This window comes from Opisthocomus hoazin, chromosome 3 (genome assembly GCF_030867145.1).
Source record: "Opisthocomus hoazin isolate bOpiHoa1 chromosome 3, bOpiHoa1.hap1, whole genome shotgun sequence".
Taxonomy (NCBI): Eukaryota; Metazoa; Chordata; class Aves; order Opisthocomiformes; family Opisthocomidae; genus Opisthocomus; species Opisthocomus hoazin.
Genome location: NC_134416.1, coordinates 93330613 through 93346387, shown reverse-complemented (window position 1 = coordinate 93346387; position 15775 = coordinate 93330613). Strand labels below are relative to the sequence as shown.

At 39.0% G+C, this 15775-nt stretch overlaps 1 protein-coding gene across 3 annotated transcripts in view; it reads left to right on the top strand.

The window, feature by feature from the left end:
- The window catches only part of CDKAL1 (CDKAL1 threonylcarbamoyladenosine tRNA methylthiotransferase), a 426501-nt gene extending 411476 nt beyond the window's left edge, over positions 1-15025 (top strand). For 2 of the 3 annotated variants that reach the window (XM_075417076.1, XM_009941257.2), the window contains one exon: positions 14318-15025. In XM_075417076.1, coding sequence (XP_075273191.1) covers positions 14318-14524 — 207 coding nt within the window. In that variant the 3' untranslated portion in view covers positions 14525-15025. The remainder of the gene's footprint in view (positions 1-14317) is intronic. The other variant, XM_075417078.1, reaches the window with a different exon arrangement.
- The last annotated feature ends 750 nt before the right edge of the window (positions 15026-15775 follow it).

Below are 15775 nucleotides of genomic sequence, written 5' to 3'. Positions count from 1 at the left end.
CCAAACCATAACAGAAATAAACCCTTACCCTCCTACTGCATTCTCTCCCCCAGTATAAGATTTTTTTTTAAAGGGTTCCTCTCAAACTGAAAGAGGAATAATCACTTTAAAAGTTTGTGTTCTACCTTTAAAAAACTTGGCTCGTTGCCTATTACGTTGAAAGTTTTCACGAAACCTGAGTCTTAAATTTATTTAACTTTAGGTTCAGTTCTTATTTGTAAGAAGTCCCAAAGCAAGCTGTTCCTGTGGGCTTTATCAAAGACCATTAAGTAAAAGAAACATTAAGAAAAGTAACTAATTATTTAAGCACTTCATTGAAGCTGTTCAAAGACAGCCCTTCCTGTAGTTAGCGTACCATACACAGGTCTTGATAACCTTCCTCTGACTACTTCCCATTGCGTATTTAAATGATTTGAAGGATTCCCCCACCTCTAATTTATTATTTTGGATGTTAGAACCCTGCTTAAAGATGAAGCAAGATTTTCTACTGCCTTATTGCAATTCCAGGCTAAGTCACTCGTACTGGCTAAAATCCAGAAGATATAACTGGATTTGATGTAATTGTCTGATCTGGCATGGGGAAGGAGGAATATTGCATGGAATGACCTAGTCAATATAGTGTGAGAGGTTGTGGTAGTGGTGTGACAGTGTACGTAGCCCAAATCCCGTATACATTCCCACTAAAGTAAAATGAACACTCCATCTGTTTGCGTGGTCCTTTCAGTATTATGCCTTGCAGTTTCCAAAGCTTGTTTACCATTTTCACTGGGAGTTTGCTCTAAGCAGATTTGGAGGTGTGCATCAGAGACAGTTCACGTTTTGAAGTACCAAAAGACTTGGAGGGCTTCAAGCACAGTTTTCCTGTGTTTGAAACTCAAGCCCCCAGGATGCTAGAATTTCAGCGTATTTACTTTCATTTCTTTTACTGGAGTCAAGAACACAACCAGGTTTAGTATAATCATAAGATTATGATCTTGGGAAAACTCGGATGGTATTTCTTCCATCCTAGATAATATAAAAAACTGAGACTTTGGGATTATAGTGAGGAAGATACATGTACTTCAGCGGTGCCTCAGCTTTTAATTTCCAAGGTCACAAGCACTGGCGTGAGGTCATTTTTAATTAATATACGCTGGTGTTAAGTCAAGACTAGAGTTGAACTACATGGTGATCCAAGCTATCAAGGTGTGCAAGAAATAATACGGATTTTTCTCATGTGGTCTTCATTGTAGAGAAGGGCTGACAAATCATTTGTATATTAAAAACATGGATTTGAAAAATTCTCCGTGATAAACATTTCTTAAAAAGAAATGTGCATTTGTAGTTGTTCTTAGTGATGACAATCACACAGAATGATTAAGGGCCTGAAGGAAGACCACGTTTGACTTACATATCTCATCATTCCATAAGAAAATAGTTATTTCCCAGCTTCTGTTTCAACATAAGTCAACAAATCCTATAATGAAAGTTGATGTTGCTATGCTATTGATGTCTTCTTTATGACACTTTTCATTTTGCCTTTTTACCTGACCTTACCAGTAGCAACACAGTTTTGTGAGACTTGGCCTGTAAAGAAGCCCTCTCCACAGACGCATGAGCGTGTGCAGCAATAGCCAGCCTCTGGCGTAGGGCAACCTGCAGCCACCAGAAGAGCTCACCTGCCTCACTTGGTACTATCCAGCACCCTCCTCCAGTGGCTGCCAGGTCAGGATCATACGTATGGGAGCATATGCGATGTGTGGAGAAGGAGAGCTAGTAGCTATTAACCACATGATGAATTTATGTCTGGTTGTGTGGTTGGCAAAGCATGGGAGTGCCATGAGTAGACTCATGCAGCCTATCAAAAAGGATTGACTACCCATCTGCTACATGAGATGGATGTGTGATTGATAAACAGTGAAAGGAATAAAACGTGGCTGGCTGGAGAGCCAGGTGTCAAATAAAAAATAAAAAGCAAAAGCCCCATGGAAATCAGTATTCTTTTTTGTTAGTCTCACTATAATCATGGGGTCGCTGAAACAATATTCTATGAGAAAATTATTCACTAAATGTCTTAACTTTCAAATTGATGGATTCCTTTTCATAGCTATATATATATGCTGAGGCAGAACTAACAAATGTTCCATTTTGGTTTGGGGTGGCTTGGAAATTTTTGTGAAAATGCTTTTGATAAACAGAGATGTGCAGTACATTTGAGCTCTTTTGGTCAAAACAGCACATAACTACAAAAATTACCTATGCATAATGTTGACCAGATGGATTTCTGGTCCTCAAGAAAGGGCCTTGTTATCAGGACTAGAGGAATTTTGTTTTTTAAATCTTGTTCTTGTTTTGATATGACTTCATATGTGATTCTAAGTCATCCCAGTCAGTCTGAGTGTGCTGTGTCTTATCTGTATAGAATCTATTTTGCAGTTCTCATATCAAAATATCTGAGAAGTGCAGGTAACATCATTATACAAAAAGGATGGCTGTGAATATCCATTTCTGACAGTTTTTTCTAAATAAAGAGCTTTACTTCGGTAGTGGAAGTAGTGCTTAGAATGTCAGGAATTCTTTTCCTTTTTCAACTATTCAACATGTATCTGTTTCCAAAGAAACATTAGTTCATTATTTTTTCAGTGAGGAGCGCCTAAGATTCTGTAGCGTAATCAGATTTTGTCACAGAACCACAGGGGAAAGCCAAATGTGTAGTTCTTAATAGCTGGAAAGGAATGAATTAGAGTTATGCTTGGGAGAGTATCTTGTGTGATTAAAAAAAACCTGATGTAATGGTGTTAAGCTGAAATATGGAGACATGAAGAATTTTAAAAGCCAGAGCCATCAGTTTGTTAAAGACTAGGTTAAGTCCCACAGCTGTCCTGTGGGCTTGCTTATCTCACCCTGGTAGGTACCTTGTATGTGTTTGCCATTTTCAGGCTGCCTTCTGCTTTATTTGTGTTTATCTCAGATTTTCTTAATTTCTTTTCCTGAAAGCAGGGTATTTTAGTGTTACCTAATTTTAGGAAAGATTTTATGGGTGGCAGAGAAGCGGAGGTGAATGAAATTCCTTTCAAAGATTGTGAATCAATCATAAGAACCTCACCTTTTCCACACTTACAAGGAAATGGCCTACAACTGCAGATACTGTGTTTAATAGAAACTCATTACCATTTTAATTTGGGCCTGACATGGCTAATGTAAAGAGTAGAAGAAATACCTTTTCAGCAATAAAACAACAAAGCAAGCTGTGTTAAAATATTATGAGTTGTGTTCTACAGACCAGTATCCTTTTCTAAATAGGGAAAAGTGTAACACTGCAATGACACTGAAGACCTATAATATGTGATAACACGAAGAAATGAAGAATTACATTTCTCACGTACATATGTGCACAAATTGTTTGGAGTGTAAAGTGAAGTACTCTGAACTAAGGAAAATTCTGGAGTTTCAGTTCCTCTTTTCCAGGTAAATGCCAACCATATTATGTTTCAGTCTTTAATTATGTCCTTATTATGCCCTATTTTCACGCACACGCACACAGAGATTTATTTCCTTTTGTGCATGGAGCTGAGACTATTCATTTAATAAGCTATTGTTAGGTATTTTTCCTCTTCGTTGTTCATTGTGGAATAGCAGTGTTATTTGCTATGTGCTGTTTAAACCTCACTCTCAAGGGAGTTGTGAATTTCTTTCTAACCTTTCCTGTGGCTGCCATAACTAAATTTCTGAGTGCTTCAGAAACAGTAAGAAGTTTAGTTCTACATTATCCTCTTGAAATGCAGCTTTCACCTTCCCATTTCACAGATGAAGATGAGGCAGATGTTCAAAGTGTCCACTAGAAGGTTAGTGTAGAGAACAAATTTGGCAGTGGGCAGTTTAAAATGCTTGGAACTAGGTATTTACAAATTATGAAAATTCTCTAGTGGTGTTCAGGCAAATTGGAGCAGTGGCTGTTCAGCATTGAAGAGAAACTAACTCCAGGGTATGAAGTCTCAGAGAAAAAGAGGACATTAGTACTTGTTACTTCATGACTAATTCCAGAGGAACTGATTTTTCTCCTTATGAGCTAATCCTGGAAATCACCAGGTGTAACCTGATAGAGCACACTATGTAAAACCTCTGTGAGAGAAGACTGAGGTCCAGTGGATTCATTGGAGGCTCTCAGCTGAGCTACAAATTGCCAGTATTTGAGCATGACAGGGCGCAAGTTCGTGTTTATGCACTTCAATCCTTTCCAGATACAGAAGCTGGTTGTCTAGTCAGACCACCCTCTGCACGATATGAATGCTCTCCTGAGGGTAGATATTCGTTACAGCCTGTAGAATGGATGCTTACTGTTCTTTGATGTCTTAGACAGAGTGCCAAGGTGCTATCATGGTTATCTAGTATAAAATACACAGCAAGCCAAGAAAGGTTTTTCTCATGTAATCTTTTTTTGTGGAGAAGGGCTGGCAAATCATTTGTAGAGACTGGGGGTACAGAGATTGTTTTAGAGCAGTTAGGCTTGCTAATCACAGAACGCAACCGTTGTTTGATGTTTCCATGAGAGAGTCCTCGATTAACTGCAGTTGAACTTGACTGAGTGTGAAATTAAAAAGGAGACTCAGATTTCAAGACACTCCCTTAGGTGCTCAAAAGTATGCTAACTGGCACTGTGGGAGACCACCTAAAACAACTAAGGATACTTAAAGGAAAGAGGCCATGACAATATGAAAATAAAACCTTTGTATTATCACTGAACCCTCAAAGCTGGTCATGATCAGTCAACGTTTATTAACTGTTAAATGTCGGGCTTACGTGAAATGCTCCTTTTTGCCTAGATCTGACCACAGCTGTGCTTGGTGAGCATCTACAGTCCCAGGAACTGGAAATGTTTAATACCAGGCAGACAAGTCTGTGAAAATGAATGTAAGAGAAATTGTCAGGAGACTACGTGTTAGGACATTGCCTAGCTTTAAGAAAATGTGTTAAAAACTTAAATTTGACAGAGATAAAAGGTTTTAGAGGCTGTGCTGGCTTCTGGTGACAACTGGAATCTATGACAGGAATTGTAGAGACCTGATTGCTGCCTTGCATTATGGCACTGGAGACACTTTAATCCTCTTTGTTTCTCTACCTGTAAAATGAGGGAGGCATATAGATCCCACAGCTACCTACTGGTATGGAATTTGAAAGTCTGGAAAGTAGTATCATTTCTAAATATTAATTAATGCTCTTTTTATACCATGTTTATTATCCCTGAGGTTGGAGTGTAAGAAGGGCCATATCCTTTCTCTCTGTGATTGTCTTAGAATACAGTGCTGAAATCTCCTTGGACATGCCATTTGTAGTACTCGGTTCAGTAGGAATAAATGAAAACACCATAAATTCAGGATTATGACATGTTCTAGGATTAAGGGGAAAGTTTTAGCCAAGAATATGTACATACATCAGTTTATTCTACTTTGCGCCGTGTGAAAGATCTTTAAAAGCTTTTCCTGATTTTGAGAGAAAATGTCCCTTGAGATACTTCTTGGGTATCACAGTGTTCTTTGCAAATAACAATGTCTAGAAAGGCTTTTAGTATTCGACGCTTGCTACCATTTGGGAGTATAGAATTCCTCTTAAAGATACAGTGTTTTAATATATACAGAGTTCATTTCCATGTAAAAGCAGTATTGATCATATCACTGTTGATATGTGAGTATCATTCAGTTATATTGGTGGTTCTTGTGGCAGAAATATATATTTTCAGATCTAGCTATTCATTTTACTGGGGTATGCTTTCTGATGGAAACTTTTTGTGTCTTTGCCTGTAGCTACCGTTGACCTCTATATAATTGTCGTTGTTATTTCAAGACTTAAAAGGAAAGCAGAAAGGTGATGGTCTCTGAAGGCTTGTGCCATTAAGAAGTGCATTGTATTTCATTTAATATTCTTATTTGTAGAACAGCCTTAGAACATTCACATACTGCTAGCTCTTTATCGTTCTCTCATCATCCAACAACATATAATGGGAAAACTGTATTGTAAACACAATCTTAAAATACTTGCTTTTTTAAAAAAAAGCCACAAACCAAAAAATAAAAAACCCAACAAAAAATCTCTGTAAACCGTTAAAGAAAGACCAAGCTGGAATCCTGTGGAATGGTATCTACGAAGAGAGGCCATGGTATGCACACTGAAAAATGGTGTCTAGTCTTATTACAAGCAAATGTACATCCTGTAATTCACTGTAATGTATTTTCAAAGCCGTGACGCCTGTGCTGGTGATCTCTAGGAAACAGATTTGTGTGTTAGCCAACTAATTACCAGATAAGTGCCCAGAGCAAGCACCTGCCGTCTCCTTCCTACAACTGTGCTGTGCACAGGGAAATAAGTAGTGACAGATCCTCATCCAGAATTTGTCCACGTTGTGCTGCTAGGTTCATTCTTCATTTCAAATTGTTACCCGGACAACTGTGATTTTTGAATCGCAAACTTTTTCCGCTTAAAATATCTCTCAGCTCTCTTGTGGTTGCAACTGCTAACTGGAATGCCAACTTCAATGTCACTTTTTTCTGGCACAGTGATTGACACCCACACCTTATTTAAAAAACAAAAAAGGCAGCTCAGAACCCAGACATCACACTGACTATTTATCAAAATACTGCTTCTGACCTTGAATGACAACTTATTTTGACAATGCATTATATATCTAGTGGGAGGATACTAAGTCACTAAGTTTAATGGCAGCACAGAATACATAAATGTAAAAAAGAGTCAACTCCTGGCTAGAAGCATTTATAGGTAAATATAAAGAAACAAGATAAAACAAGTGAGTAAAGTAGAAAACAGCACAAGACTGTATTTTAAACATTTTGGAGGTGCTTTTGGCTTTTGTTTTCTTGGTTGTTTGTTTCTCTGCTTTTTGTTTTCTTTTGTTAGTTGATCTTTTTGGTTGTTTCCCTCCTCCTCAAAGTGTACATGAAAAAGGAAGTCATTTAATAAGCCCCAGTTACTCAGCCCTCTGTCTAGTTTTTAAGCGCATTATGAATTTGCGGGGCTCATTGAGGTGATCATCCTTAAAGACTATTTGTGGGAGGAAAAAAGAAGTAGGTAGGCAAGGGCCTACCCTCAGGTAAGAACACTGAAGAGAGCAGAGGTGTCTGCCAAGAAAAATATCAGTGAAGACTTACAGTAGTGATGGGAAGTTCAGGTGCAGTAGCTTATAGAGAGAACTGATTTATTTTATACTCTTACCTGGGAATATTAAAGTTAGAATTTAATGTTAATGTGGGAGGAGGAAGTTCCAGAGGGAGGTCTGTGTGACATGGACAGCAAGTCATGATGTGGCATGTCACTGCAAATTTGTGTTCCTATTGGCATCTCCACTTTGTTTCTTAGAAGAGAGCATATGGTCAGATGATGCAGGAGAGAAGTGAGGAGAAGTAGAAGGAAAGCAAGACAGAGGGGAGGAGATTGTAGAAGTAATCAAGGTGAGAAGTAGTTGAGTAGAGGGAAAGGTGTGTTTTTCTGTGCTGACTGATGGAGTCAGATCATGCAAGTGTTAGTGGGAACAAAAAAAGATTTTGTTGACTTGCTATGCAGGTCAGGGGTAGGCCCTAGTTAAAGATGATCTCTGTAAGGGATGACAAACTTGGAAGAAACTGCTAGATTTAATGCAGCTGAGCCTAAGATAAAGCAATCTCTAAATCCTCCCGTTATTAAATGTATTTTATGTTTGTATTGGACAGTGGTCCAGCTGCTAGTATTGGTTACCTGACTTGATTGGGTCATGTGTTAGTGATCTTGATGTGAATTAGGAACTGGTAACTGGAACAAGTTCAGCTTAGGGTCACAGAGGTGGTCAGGGGCTGGAGCACTTGGCCTCTGAAAAGAGACTGAGGGAGAAGGCTTGTTCAGCCCCAGAGGAGGGCTGGCTTCAGGAGAGCCTAACAGAAGCCCTGCAGCATCTATGGGAAGGTTACTGAGAAGACCAAGCCAAGTGCTTCACAGCAGTGTATGTGGGAGGGCGGGAGACGGTGGGCATAAGGTGAAACGAGAAGTTTGGACTGGATATGAAGAGAAATATTTTCTCCATGAAGGTGGTCAAGCAGTGGAACAAAGGCCCAGAGAGGCTGTGCAGTCTTCATCCTTGGAAGTTTGCAAAGTAATTTTTTGTAATTAAATCCCCGAACAAACTAGGCCATAGCTGACCCTTCTTTGAGCAAGGAGGATGGACCAGATGCAGAACTATCCTAGGATCCTCTGACAGACAGTAAGACAGTTTTGGTGACCACAGCTATTTGCAAGATGCTTTGATTAATTAGTTTTCTTGCTATAGCTTCAGTGGTAATTGTCTGAGGTTAACAGATTAAGATTTCTAATTATTAGTAAGATTCTGACCATTTACTGAGAAATTAATAGTAAATCTGTATTTATCCTTCAGCTCAGTTCTTTCCCCTCACTTACATATTAAAGCATACAGTCATACCTCACACACATACACAAACACATATGTATACATGCGCACAAAAAGAAGAAACAATATGAAATTCCTTTGCAAAAGTGCCTGGCTGCTTTATTTAATTTTTTCAAGGTTTCCTATTTCTTAAAATGGGTGGGTAAAAGCCATGTGTATTTGGAATCAGTGAATTCCTAGGAATGGTGTACAGCTGATAACATCTGATACCAGGATGCTTGTAGACAGCATCTTGGAATACGTGGTGGCAGGGATGCTTCTGACGAGAATTATCATGTTAATTCCATTAGAAAAAAAATATTTCGTATGCCATTTATTTTCTACTCCGAAATCAGCATTCCACATTTGCAGAAGGCTGGTAGAATTTCGGAAGTAATAAATCAAAGGAGCTCACTTAATACCTACAGAACTAAATGTGTCTTCCGTAACTATTCAATAAAATTCAATTTACATATTTTTTGGATGTGTAATCTGTGTGACCTTCAGTCACTGTTTGTTTTTTAAATCTGAAAAATGCCTCCAAAGTGTAATAGCCCAGAGTTTCAAATGTCGCAGTAGGATATGTAATGCATATTTTAACATGTTTTCTTTTAATTTGTCACACAGACTTGTTGTGCATGATTATAAAAAGTCCATATTTTTAAAGCCAGTAGTACAAGTGTGTAAGATGTACTTGGTTGGGCTAAAAAATTCAGAAGTCTAATTTATCTCGAGATATGCTCAGCCAAGTAGTTTTTCACAGCAGTTAGCTAACACTTCAAGCTTTAACAGTGCCCCTGAGCCATAAAAGAAATTTGCATGTAAGAAATGTTTTGAATCTATTAAAACCTCAGCTCAGAGCTAAAGAGTTGCTCTCATGTCTTTGTTGACTAACATGAAGTGAGATCTTACGAAAAGCTAGGCTGTGATCGACAGATGCCAAAGCTTAGGTTTTGATGTGATTATGTATTTCTTTCATGCGCGGCAGTTGAAGTCTGGGACTGGAGCTTCAGAAAGACAGCAATCAATGGGTCTGTGCAAGAGTACACAAAATATATTACTCCTGGCAGTCGTCAAGGCGGAATTATTCAGAAAATAATCTGAAATGCATTTGATCATACACTAGATGGTTTAATAATTTATGTTATACCTTATTAGCGAAGTCTGCTGTTTACTTTGTGGCTGCCAAAACAAGATGAAAGGCTGCCTCCACGGAAATACAAGATGCTTAGCTCGAAGTGTATGTCTTTGCATTTCAGTTTCATAATTTCCCTTCCTCCCCTCATTTTGATTAATAGTATATAGGTTTAAATCTTAGAGTACGTTTTCCTTCCTTGCGGTCCTTTTGAGTGAGAGCAATGCTCCTTATTAACAACAAATCTACCAAAGAGTTTATGGCCTATCAAGACTTAAAGTAGTATAAACACGTATTTCTGGAAACTTCTTTACCTTAGGATTTCCTCCAAGTATTTTTGGGGTAAAAGAGGCTTTGGATTTAGTTCTGAATTCCACTGAACTGAATCATTATGCTAATCTTCCTGAGTCTTGCAGCTACCAAAGTGTGAGTTCTGAGCTCAGCCTAAGGAACTTGCACTCTGACTAGTGATTGCGTACAGCAAACATCACCGTTGTATCGGTTCAGAATGTTACAGAAATGCCTTGAAGATTTCCTTGAAAAGCTAATACACTGCAAGTATTTTATCCGGAGATACGAATAAAGGCCTTTCAGAATTACTACTTCTATAAAGTGAGAGCATAGGGAGTGGACCAGCGTAACTGGTAGTTCAACAAATGAGATCTTTGCCTCCACCCAGGGTTTTTGCACCAAAGGTGCATAAAAGAGCTCTAATAAACTTGGTTTTCTGTGGGAACTCCCCTCCCTGCGAAGAAATGAAAGGTGTTTTCTCCATATGGCTTGGATAGCCCTTCAAGGCAAAGTATATGGGAGAATCTCAGAATATAGCACTGCAGTATTGCAAACTCTGAAGCTCGTATGACAGCACAAAAAAGCTCTTGTAATTTGCCTTGTCTACCCTGGAAGGCTTAATTTTAGTTTTAGTTTCTGTAACTTCATCCTCTCCCCTCCTTCTCTGTGCATACAATATACACTATGATATATACTGTATACCCTGCCTGAAAACCAGTTCCTCTGGCACAGCCTACAGAAGGATTTTTTTCCCAATTAAAAATACATATACAGTGTTTTTCACTAGCACAGCTGGTAATATGATACTTGTATGTTAGTAAGAACTGATTATATTCTAGAGAGGCACTTCGCTGTTGTCCAGACTGCAGTGAAGGCCGCTCAGCCCTTAGCTCAGGCTGAAGAGAATGCGAGGACGTGGTCAGCTGAGTAGAGCTCTTCCTGTTCCCTCGGCAGGTTTTGGACCGTGTCTCACAGAGCTGCACAGCAGACTCCTAGGAAGAGGCATCTACCTGCAGGTGTCTCTGAGAGGTGATCGTGGGTTTAAAAGCTGTGGTATGGATTGCAGGGGGGATAAAAGACTGCCATTTTCTACAGGAGCCTTGCAGCTGCAGGGAACCAGATGTACCCTTTTTGACAAATGCGTCTTCTGTGACAATAAGGACAGAAATTTTCAAGGAAGCTAGCGGTATTACCTCTGCGTCAGTGCTGCAAGGCAGAATTTGGGGGCAAAATAGAGAATAGTTCTTAGAAAACGTGGATCAGATTAACATATGCTTTATTTTTCTTGACAGAAAATATTTGGCAGGATCATCTGAAGAGATATACATTATCAAACAGAAATGCAGTAGTGTTTGAAGTGATAAGCTGTGAAGTACGTCTTAAAGGAAAGGGTCACTTTCATTTGAAAATTGTGATCTTTATGTCCACATAAGAACAGTTTAATCTGTGAGAAAATTTGTAAGGAATTCAGGTTAGCTAGGTAAGGGGAGCAGTATTTCATGTATGCATCTGTTGAGAGAAAAACTTCTGAAGTGTGGCTCTTATGTGATCTAAGATACTGCAAAAATCTGAAAGTTTTGAGCAGTTTAGAAAACGTGACTACCAGTAGAAATGAATGCATCAGAGTTCAAAATAAAAGACAGAAGGAAAACAAAAGCACAGTGAAATTGTGAGAAATGTACCTCCAACTCAGTGAAGTTTCAATATTAGTAAAATACTGTGAGATAAAATCTCTTCTACAGAAAGAAAATAAAAAATGGGTTTAATGTAACCGTATGATCATCTAATTTATGGGAAATATGATAGTAAGGAAGAAAATGGGGCTCGCAACCTTACAGGCTGGCTTACTCAGATGAAATAGCACTGGGACTACTGGCCGTGGGGCCAGTGGTGTTCCCCACTACCGGCACTTTGTAAACCTCGCTAAAATTTCTTTTGTCATTCTGTCCTACTTAGCAGTATGCAGCACTGCCTAATATATATGCATTGCACGTTGCAATAGAGGTTTAAGAAAGCAGCATGATAACAAAAAAACAGTATAGGCTATTCATGATCAAAATTGTACCAACAAGAGGAGACTATCATCTGGTTTGATGTTGGAAAACAGAAGAACTGTAGAACAGAAATGAAGTGCCAGTGAAGTCACTGCTGAAAACTACTGCACAGGAACACGAATGAATGCATGAAACACTAACATGTTTAACTGTTAGTAAACGGGGAAAAAAGAAGTCCCTCAAAACTTCTTACAAGTTGTAACTTGTGTTTGGGGTGTTTTGCTGGCTGTCCCCAGTCTCGCAGAGACAAGTAGATAGGACCTGAGGCTGAGAAAGAAAAGGAGCATTGAGGAGAAAGTCACAAAGTTGTTCAGGACGTACTGGCCGTTTTCGTCGGTTTTCTAAGGGACAAAATCTAGTCTTGTACAACTAAATATTCAGAACTTTACTGATTATCAAGCTGTGTAGAAATATTTAATACAGAGTTAGGAGTCTTGACTGGAGTCAGCCAAATTTTAAGTCATGAACTGGTGAAAATTAAACACCAGAAGAAATCAGTCTTTTGCTGTATTGATGTTTTTACAGCCTTATCCATTCTCTTAAATCACCTCAGCCTTAGTGTTAACGTACCAACAAGACATGTAAAAATAGGGTATGACCAGAAATTATGTACCTTAGATTGGTAGAGATTTGTGAGACCTGCAGAGAAAAGGAAGCTTTATAAGTGTCTAGGAAGAATAAATTGCTAATGAATTTTGATTCATATATAAAAAAATCCTTAATACTGTATGGTTTCCAGTTTATTCCATGTGCAAAGATTAAGCAGCTTTGATTTAGAGGGATAAAATAGCTGTGGCCAGTTACTAAAATTTCAGATGCCTTAGGAGTTGATTGTAGTTACTAACTTAACAATATGAAGCAGTTTCATAGTTTTTGATGAAGCTAATGTATTCAGCACAATATAGACTGAAGTCCTGGAGGAGGGCTACTCTGCCTTACACTGCAGAGAACTACACCCCAATGCGCTTACCTGTTTCCTTTTCCTCTGTTTACCCAGTTGATGGTCTTCTGGGTTCAGTTTAGTAAGAAGTCATCCTCATTTCATAGGTCACTTGTTCAGTAACCCTTTGCCTGTGTGAACTGTGATCTAAATCAACAATACCTCATGTGTTAGAATAGCGTGTACACCAGGCTGTCATCTGCCCCTTTGATGCTTACTTACCTAACCAGTAATAATCATTATTTTCCTCCTACAATTACTATAATGGAGCTGATTCCTGAAATGGAAAACAGGAGGCAGTTACAGTTAGTTTGAATTGTGCTGTCACACTTTCATGGGCAGGCACCTTTCCTGGAGCTTTAATATTTCTTCGAGTTTGTCTGGAAATACATTTGGTAAAACAGGGGGTCGGGCATCTGGGCTGTATTTTCATGTGACCTTGTTTTCAGCTGCATGGAAATACAAGTTTATCCAGATAGGTACTCTCTGGGTCCCTGACTTATTTTATACAAAGTGTGAAAGAAAAAAAATAAAATGGATTAATCAGAAGCCTTTTTTAGCTGGAAAATTTCAGACCAATTAAAAATCCAACTGAGCTCAGTTGAATTGCAAAGCGATTATTGAAATAGAGGGAGGAAAAAAGAAATTATGAACAGAACTATTGAATCTTACTATGCAAGATCATTACACCTTTGTTTGATTACTCCTCTACCATTTACACTTCTGGCAAATGTCATCAGATTGTGGTTTTAATAGATATTTTTACTTTTGAGTACCTACGATGCTAGCATGCTAAACTGAACAAGGTTGTGAGGGAGAAGAGGTTCTTATTCTTTCAACTTGGATTTTCAGCTGAAATGGTGACTCAACATCTGTCACTTGTGCTGCAGTTAAAAGTCCTCATGTTCTGGGGGATCTTGGTGCTTGCAGTCAGGTTGAGAATAGTGATGGCAGGCACAGCAGGGAACGGGGATTCGATATGCTGAATGAGAAGGTATTTTAGCACAGCTGCCTCCTGAGGGTCCGGGGAAAGGAAGAGCCCGGTGGGAGGATTTTCAAGCACCACTGAGCTGGCGCACCAGGAGACAATGATTGACTTCAGAAGAGCCCTGCTGTGCAAAGGATTGTTGTGTTGTGGTCCCTGGTTAGATATTTCTTTTGAAGAAACCAAAAATGAGAGAGTAGTGAGATAGCAGCAAAACAACTAAATTAAACAATAATCGTCAAACACGTGTGTCTGATGGCATTGAGGTCTGGAGATTTGTTTCCGTGGCTAACAGCTTCATTGGTTTGACATTTAATTTCATTAGAAAGACTGACTTTGTGTGGCATTGGTAAGATTTCTGTATGAAAACCTGATGATGATGCAGTGCAGATTTGAAAGGGATATTAATTTGAACCTTAATATGAAAAGGATACAATATTTGTATTCGGTATGTACAATCAGAAGTACGTAACACAGTTTCAATATTAATATGTGCATTTCTTCACAGGAGTTCAGACGTGCACCACGGAATGGCACCAGCTGGAAAGCACGCCCTTCTGCTGAGGTCCCAGTGGAAGCACCGCGCAGCTCGTGGATGGCTTTGCAGCTCCCATGGCAACAAGGAGGAGGGAGACTGAAGATACTGTCTGTCAGCCTGGCTCTGCTGGCAGTTCTTGTTATGTTTTACTACGGAGGAATGAAAACAGAACTGTGAACTGAATGAGGCTTTTATGAAAACAATAGAACTGCTGTTTAAATTCTGCAGAGGAAACAATTCTACCAACAATTCTTTTTTTCTATTAAAAAAAAAAGCTAATATAAGTTGGGCAATAGTTTCTACTCACCCTATGCCTTTCCTGTCATTCATAGGAGAGAATGTTAATAAGCTCTAAGGAGACCTGTCTTGCCAAACTTGGAGATCCTTGGTTGGTGGAACAGTTTGTTGCATCTTTCCTCTTCTTTTTTCTGAAATGATGCAATGTTTGAATTGCTTACTATTTTTGTAACTGCTGTAGCAGGTAAAGTTGCATGCAGGAAACTCGTGAAGTTTGTAAGAAATCTTTCCATTGAGTGTTGTTGGTAATCTTTTATGGGCAGAACACTTAAAGCTTTCTTAAAGATTTTGCTTAATGCAGCGTGGTGGTTTGATATGTGTTTTTTTACATTAGAATCAAACAGTGCTGGGCCATTAAAGTTTGTTATTTCTTGCTATTGATTTTGCTGTCTTGTCTGAAAGAACTTTTGGGCTGCCATCTTGCCTCTCTCAACTTTAGGCTTAAAAAAACAAAGAATTATTTTTTACATAGAAATAGTTTTAGAGGTAATGGGTTTTTGTCAATGAATGGGAAGATGGAGTTCTGGTGGCAGAGTTCTTTTAAAAGATGGATTTAATACAGTCTCTATAGGTTTAGTATACTGCTCAGAGAGCTAAATGTGAATCTCCTATTAGCTGTGCGTTGGAGCATGCTGTGTATAAGACAATATTGCTCTGTTAGTGGGGAGGTTACATTTTTGCACACTACAAATTTCTAATTACTTTCTTCAAGCCGTTTTTGTCATGACCGAATCTCCATGTGTCTAAGGATTGTGCTGGTCAGTGACAAACTGGACTCTGTGCTCAGTTCTGCCAGCAGCTGACTGCACGATACTGTTCATTCGTTCCTGCCTTGTCACCTTTCTGGATCTTCATCCAAACTTCACTTGCAAAGTCTGTTTCAAATCTTGGGAGCAGGAACGGGTTTTTTTGGTTTGGTTTTTTTTTTAGTATGTTTGTGTCATACCCAGCACAGACGGAGCTGAGCTGCCCACATGGCTGTCGTTGTTTAACCCCAGTAGGCAGCGAACGCACAGCCACTCGCTCACTCCCCCCCAGTGGGATGGGGGCGAGAATCGGAAGGGTAAAAGTGGGAAAACTTGTGGGTTGAGATGAAGACAGTTTAAGGGGTAAAGCAAAAGCTGTGCACAC